We start from the raw sequence: 7,751 nt of genomic DNA on the forward strand, positions 1-7,751 counted from the left end.
ATAAAAAACAAAACATTAATTCATTAAACTGTGATTAGAATTAGATAATTTTTGTAGATATCTGCTTTATTTCAAAAGTAAATAATAAACTCTGAAGTTAATTAAGTAGTGATGGCTTTAGCTTTTAATTATTAGTATTTTGGTGGTTCTTAAGTGTAGAATATGAATTCTTAAAATATAAAAGGAATAAATTAAAGGCAGATCTTTAACTTAACAATATGTATTTTACATTAATACAATAAAACAAGAGAAACTTGTATAAATCAAACTGAAATTGAATTTGTCATATCTTCTATGTTTAATTTGTAGATAAATCTAGACAAAACTAATCAATAGAATCAATATTTTTTATTAACTGAATTAAGATTTTAACTTAAGTATAAATTATTTATTTTGTAGAGAATGCGAAATTAAATAATTTACAAATTTATTACACTAGAATTACATTTGTTTACATGAACACATACAAGAATCATTCTGATAATCATTCAAAATTTGGGAAATATGTACATAATGAAACACATTCATCTCTTGTTCGGCAGCCTGAACCTGAAAATATATATAAATAGTATATTCAATTTATGCATAAAGGTATAAACACATAAGATGAGAGTTAATATGGGATTAAAATCTATTTAGAAATGTTAGAAAATAAAAATTTTAAGTGCTTCCGACTTAGGAACCTCTGGAAGTAGGTGGAACCTAGTAATGAAATAAGAATAAAATTTACTGCTTAAAGTAAGTCAGGAATAAAATAACTGCCAATTTTTGTTCTAAATACTCAATCGGCAACAGAAATTATTATAAGAATTAGATGAGAGATACCAAGTTATATCTGGTGGACCACAGGACTGTGGGGGCCCAGTGAACTCATGAGGTAAACATGGTTCTGGTTAGGGTAATTACTGAAGGGACCATTGTTTTCTCACTTTCATAGAGCCGCAGCTTCTAAAATCACACTCTGCGATGGTGAACATTAACAGCTTAATAAACTGATTTATTGGTTGAAAAAATGGCCCAAATTGGTCAATGATTAGTCAACTTGTAATGCTATCGATCTTTGCAGGACCCTTGGTCCGAGCCATAGTGTACAGGCTGGATATATGCAGAAACTAACTCCTGACTTAAATAGTCAACATTGCTTGGTTACATTCGACTTAAATAGTCAACATTGCTTGGTTATATTCTAACACATTTTAGAAGATATTTTTCTTTTATGTTTGTTTCTGAGTGGAAAATGAGTATACTCTTAATTATCTACCAAAAAATATTATTAAAAATTATATTACCCTATCATTATGTAATCATTTATCCTAGGAAGATAGTCCAGGTGGTGGTCAATAAAGGTATCAAAATAGTAAAAGTGAACTATTTATTGTTAACCAACTTTTGCCCCACTTTGCAGGGCTGTCAGATTAAAACAATAACATCCCTCTCCAAAGTGGGGCGAAACATTGGTTAACAATAAATAGTTTTCTTTTACCATCCAGATACCTTTATTGACCACAAACCAGACTATCTTCCTACAATCTACTTCATATGGTCGACTACCTTCTCCCTTTATAATCATTTATCATTAATATTAAGTTCCAGAAATTATCAGAAATAATCAAATTGAAGGATATAGAAAAAAATCTAATTCCATTAATTAAAATTTACTAGAAAGAGAAAAAATACTCATCTGTCGTATTTATCATAATTTAGTCCAATTTGATGGTATTTCAAAAAAAAAAAAAAAAGTTTTCATTAATAAAATGCCTTATATCTCAAATATGTATGTGATTGATTGCGAAAATTGATTAAATGTCTCTGAGCTTCATTGTTATTTGATTTCCAAGGTACTGGCATTAGGAAAATAAGCTATATAATCTAATACAAGAACATAACTATAAAAATAAGATAAGATATAGGCTTCTTTTTTTCTAATTCTTCCTGAACGATTAAGTAACCGAGAGTATTAGAGCTCAGAGGTAGGAATATGATGGAGGGGATAAGCTTCCAGGAAAAGTGAAGCAAAAAAGGTTTATCTTATGGATGAACTCCAGGGACGTGGCAGAGAAGTAGGATCAAGTTTCTAGTCGCGTTCTGTTTTAGAGTAGATAACAATGGTAGAGCTACAAGGGTGTAGGTAAACTCTCACTTGTTGGTTTTACATTTGCTTTAAGGAGAGTAGTAATCCCCGACTCCAGTCTTTTGTTTTAATTTTTAAGAAAATTTCAATTTGAAACAGGTATTTTTCTTTCTCTTATGTTGGTGTAAAGTCTTAAAGAGAACGGCATTGACCTAACAAGTAATTGGATGTAATTTCTGAGGGTTATATTCATATTTTTCCAAAGGAATAATCTTTAGGTCTTGATAGTTAATTTCAAAAATATTAAACACGACCTATCTCCTTATTAAAATGCCAAATTAAAGATTGGATTGATGCATTTTTACAGTTTTAAAATAAGTTCGAATTTCCACTAATTGAAATATTTTTTGGAATTTAAGAACATAGGGTAACTCTTAGAATGGAATTCAATGTTTCACTTACAATCACCATGGATTACAAGACAGCCTTCAGCATTAAGGATCCAAACACGACCAAGTATGCGATGAAGAAGAGCCTGTCGAAAGCCGCAGTGACCAGCATCCATCCTTCCTGAGGATTTCTTCGGCTTAAGATTATCCTGTCGTCATTGCTTTCTTCGTAATCTCGTAACTCTTCACCTGTACTGCTCGTCTCTTCCTCGTAACTGGGCTGGAAAATGACTTTCTTAGTAATAACGACTTAAATTTTTTTTTTGTTGTAAAATTGCTAAAATTAATATTTATTAGAGCGACAAACCACAAATATTGCTGTCAAGATACCTTCAGTCTCGGAGTAGGCAACAGCAACAGTTTGGATAATCTACCTCTAAGAATATCTATCACAGCCCGCGGGATTCGAACCTGCGAGAGCACAATATTGTAGGACACAACGGTCAGAACTACTGAGCAACAGACCATTATAAGACTGGAAGCATAGAACATCACTGTAACAAAATTATTATGTTAGATAAGCTTTCTTGGGTAAATTTTAATGCAAATATGATACATCTTTCTACATTTACTATGCTATAAAATCAACTGTTTAAACAAAATCCTTAATGTAAATTCTTTACGTATACGTTATTTGGTTTAAAGAAGACTGAAATCATTTTATGTTCCCGCCTTTTACCAAAAATTCAAACAATTAATCAATTTTATTTTTTAGGTTGTTAAAAGCCTTTCGGGAAAAAAATCATTCAGCGATTTTCATAAAATTTATTTTTACTGCTTTAACTAGGGCGCATTACTGCAGATACAGCTTGCATTATGAACTTTTGGTTCAGGGGACCATTAATGGGCAGCGTTGGCTTCAGCAGCTTCACTAGACTGTTGACAATGAACAGCTGAAGTCAATAGTGGAAGCAGATCCGATCAAATCCTCAAGAAAGGACAGACAATTTTGACATCCAATCCATCACGAATATCACCTGGAAGATACTGATATAACGAAAAGTTTCATTTGGTGCAAAATGAGTTGAACGAGTGTCCCCAAAAATCGATGAGTGTCCCCAATTTTAAAAAACAATTAACATGATTTTTTTTTTTGGATCGCATCATTTTTAGTGCAGTTCTCAAGGGTATTAACCAGATTCTAGAATATGCCATTTTCTCTTCCTTTTACACGTCTGGCCATGATAGCCAATAAGACTGTAGTTAGTGAATTTTCATCTGATTCTTAATCTGCAGTGCCGGTCAATACATTATCCTAACCATCGGATTTCTTGAACAGCTGCTGTGTAAGTTTGGTAGGTGTCATGCTGTTAAGTTAAAGAAGGGATAAAACATTCCAGAAAGCAAATGCTTTTATACAGGGTATCGAATAATCAGGGATGTTTTCGGGGAGAGCCTAATTTAATAATGAACCGTAGCGAGATATATATGTATATAACTCATCATGAACCATATTAGACATGATTAATGATATTCACATGCCAAGTTTTATTTGTATACACATACCAATAAGAGGCGTACTAGGTCCAATAAGAGGAAGACGAACGGTGAAGTAGACGAGAAACAAGGCAATTAGAATGACCGTGATGCCACACAGCAAGTAGCGCTCCTTGCTCTGAGGTGGAAGCCAGAGTGGGCTCAAGGTCATCAGGATGGTACCTAAGGAACAAAATTTTGTTTAAATCATCAGATAATATGTTATTAATTAAAATAGATAATACTTAGCAAAAAGTGGTACTCACACATGGCAGGCACAATGACGACTGCCCTGTAGGAAGGAGATCTCCTCTCGACAGTCAGGTTGAACGTAACGTCGACGTACGGTTCAGCGCAGCATTCGTAATACGTGTTAGTTCTTCTCTTAGAGACTCCAACGACATTCCACTCCGTTACTTCCATTGTTTTTATAGAAGCCTCGAGCTCACCCTATAGGTAATATTACTGAAATATTATAATACTAGTTGCTTCTTGGGAATGATTCGTATATTGATAAGTTACTGAAAGGCAGCATAATGTGGTATTCAGTGAATGCAAGTACTTATTGAGTTTTAGGACGAACCCAGTAAAAAAGTAACCCTAGTGCTATCTTTGGAATACGTCCCATTCAGAATCAACTCAACTCTTTTATGTGCTAATTCTAAATACAATTAAAAGTTTATGGATATTAGGAAACAGACAACGAAATACAATTGATTTCAAATACTTACGATCTTGCTGATCTGTAAGTCGACCTGATCGCCAGAATAAGTCCAGGATCCGAGCCTTAGCGAACAGAGGTGCCTGTCGAAGGGCCACTTGGAGAGGTCCATATCGCAGAAGACGACGAACTGTGTAGGCGGAACCCACATCACTTTGCCCTCTGGTGTGGCGATGCAGTGCGTGTTCCCATAGTGGTCGATGTTGTTCCCCAATGCACTGTAACAAGTACAGATATATATATCAAATGGGAAATTAATGAAGAAGAAAATAAAGAGTGCATTCTCATTTTAGAATTATTTGTTTAATTCTCACCCTACCGCGCCTGTTAGGCAATACAGGTGTTTGCAGCAGTGGGAAGCAACGCGTACCTGCGACATAACCCACTGCTGTAATCAAAACGATTTACATAATGTTTTCATTAGAATTTCACACAGCTTGCACTTTAGTTTGTCCACTGTCCACATAGTTTTTGCCATAAGGGTCTCAGGGCACGGCTTGTAGAGCTGTGAGATTCAGTAGTACGGGGAACCCATGTCTTTTCCAGGCAAAACTGATGCTTACCTGCTCTTTTCCCTGTGTGAAGATTCTGACTCTTCTCAGGGAATCACTTTAGAATTTAGTTTGAAACTTCTATAAGATAGCAGAATATGAAAACTATAATACAATATACAGGGTGTCCCGGTTTGATTTTAGCCAGGTTATGACAGTAACATGCAGTCTATCTTTTTAATCGTGAAAAAGCGAAAACCGTTCCGTGTGTGCCGAAGTTGTTAAAAACAGTAATAAACTGTTTTCGGTTTTTAGCTATATATGGTTTCAAGATGCCCGTGATAAAAAAAGTAGTCTTATATGAATACGTCAAAAAATCTGTACAAGAACTGAGGAAGGTTGACAAATTTATGGTACCATAAAAAGACAGACCAAACCAACGCAAGGAAAATCAAATAAATATTGCATCAAGTTTAGAGGTTAGTTGAAATCAACATATATCCTAAGACTCTCTGTATATCTTCTGACCAGATGAGGGACATCTCGCATTATGAGTCTGAAATGATTGGCCAAATAGAAACAGTAAATAACAAATAAAAAAAAAAATGTATTTACTGATATTTACAATTGTATTAAAAATATATGCAATAAGGAAATATGACGTTAATTATACAATAACATAATGTGGAGAATCGATTCAGTGAAAGAACTATCATTTTTCAAACCAAAAAATTTCTATAAATGAAGATCACGAGGCCATCTTCTTTTCAGACATCAAGGAGAATTATCAGTTACTCAAGGAGAAGCCAGGTCATAAGCAAGTGAGTTTGATTGGTTAGGAAGTTTATCATGCTAGGATTGGTATCTGGTTCTGGCCAAATCGGAAACATATGTTATAGAACATTAAGGTCCTGATGGATGACTTGATTCGTAACAAATTAAAGTCCTGTGGAGCAGGAAGGGTACATCTGATTTGATGAGAATTATTGGAATTCATTCTAGTCCTACAGTTTTGACATCATTCTTCAAGAGTGGTGATGCAGGATTAGAGGGTTTGGGATATGGAGTTACTAATCAATTATAATAGAGATATGTCATCGACATACATGGTGAGGATAGTGTTAGGATGGGTTAGGATGTGAGCTGTAAAATCTGTATATAGGATAGGAAGGATACAATGGATTTATGACAAAGTAAAGATCATTAAGGATTTTACGAAGGATTTTGGATTGTGAGGATTGGATAAATCCTTACTATCCTACAAGGTACAGAAAGGCCTTATTAAAGTTATATAAATGAGTCTTTTGTAACCAAACCATTTGGATATTAAGTGTTGTAATATCCGGAATCGACGACCAGTTTCCTGTTTTTTCAGTCTTCTATGAGTATGCCAAGTCAGTGGTATATCCAGATGTAGTTCTAGGTAACGGATCTGTTCGACAGGAATAAGTGAGGTGTTATTAAAGGATACTGTAGGGCAGGAAGTCATGAGATAAATAACTTCAAAATTAATTTTTAAAAACGGCTAACCGTTGTCCTTGTCTTCAAATTTTAAGAGCTGCATTTTCTCCTTGACAACAAAATATTAATACTAAGGTAATATTAAGGTATATACAAATAGTAATATTAAGGTGGTATAGTGGATATCTTGGTCTAAAGTTAGTAGATAAAATTTTCCGCGGTTAGGCATTACAATTACAAGACATTGTTAAACACTTAAAAAATATAATAAAAAACAGGTACAGAAGAACCAAAAAGATATAAATAAAAAATATTTTGAAAAATATAACATGTGCAAGTATATATGTGTTTGAGAATTTTCATAGGAAGTTATAACTTGAAAGTGGCGTCATGATACTGACTTCAAAACAAAATTAATTTATATAAAGGACAGTTAATTTATTTTTATTTCTAGTGTGTATAGGTTCATTTATCAATGTTGGAAATCAAATAAATAACAGGTGATTATGTTAAGAGACCCTGGATATATATGGCTGTCATCTTGAAGTTGTGAAAATGGCGAGGTCGAAATTAAACCTCTTATTATTCAGAAGAGGCCTCGGATATTCGTTTCACTGAAAGCACCCGAGGTTAGGCCAAACTTCTTAGTGGGTTTGTTGGTCACGTTTCTCATAAGCAATAGTAATTTCTCATAATTTTGGAGGAATTAAATATAAAGAAATGCAAATTTTTGTAAAAGTAAGATTCATTCTGTAATATTTTTTTTCAATTTAAAATCTAGGTAGTGATTAATTTCCAAACTAGATCACCTCTACGGTTGGATCATCATTACTTGTATTTATAAACTAATACATATGCATTCTATTCTAATTATGTTTCTTATAGAGAAGTTTACATCTAATTAGATTTAACCTTAATCTTCTTTAAAAAAAAAAAAATGGGTTCTATTCCTCCAGAATATTGAGAAACAACGATTCTAAAAATATATAAATATAATACAAACGTAAATATAAATATTATAAACAAAAAAATATAAATACTTAAAAAATCTATAAATTTATAGAGAAAATATAAAAAAAAAT

General features: G+C 33.2%; 1 protein-coding gene across 2 annotated transcripts in view; it reads right to left on the minus strand.

The window, feature by feature from the left end:
• Positions 1-204: 204 nt before the first annotated feature.
• LOC106683580 (acetylcholine receptor subunit alpha-like 2) overlaps positions 205-7,751 on the minus strand; it is a 46,587-nt gene continuing 39,040 nt past the window's right edge. For both annotated transcript variants that reach the window (XM_014425139.3, XM_067048834.1), the window contains exons 5-10: positions 4,728-4,935; positions 4,263-4,446; positions 4,027-4,179; positions 2,851-3,014; positions 2,534-2,740; positions 205-549 (exon numbers count right to left, since the gene is read on the minus strand). In XM_014425139.3, coding sequence (XP_014280625.1) covers positions 2,546-2,740; positions 2,851-3,014; positions 4,027-4,179; positions 4,263-4,446; positions 4,728-4,935 — 904 coding nt within the window. In that variant the 3' untranslated portion in view covers positions 205-549; positions 2,534-2,545. The remainder of the gene's footprint in view (positions 550-2,533; positions 2,741-2,850; positions 3,015-4,026; positions 4,180-4,262; positions 4,447-4,727; positions 4,936-7,751) is intronic.

Source organism: Halyomorpha halys, unplaced genomic scaffold (assembly GCF_000696795.3).
Source record: "Halyomorpha halys isolate HHAL.00 unplaced genomic scaffold, Hhal_1.1 Scaffold496.1, whole genome shotgun sequence".
Taxonomy (NCBI): domain Eukaryota; kingdom Metazoa; phylum Arthropoda; class Insecta; order Hemiptera; family Pentatomidae; genus Halyomorpha; species Halyomorpha halys.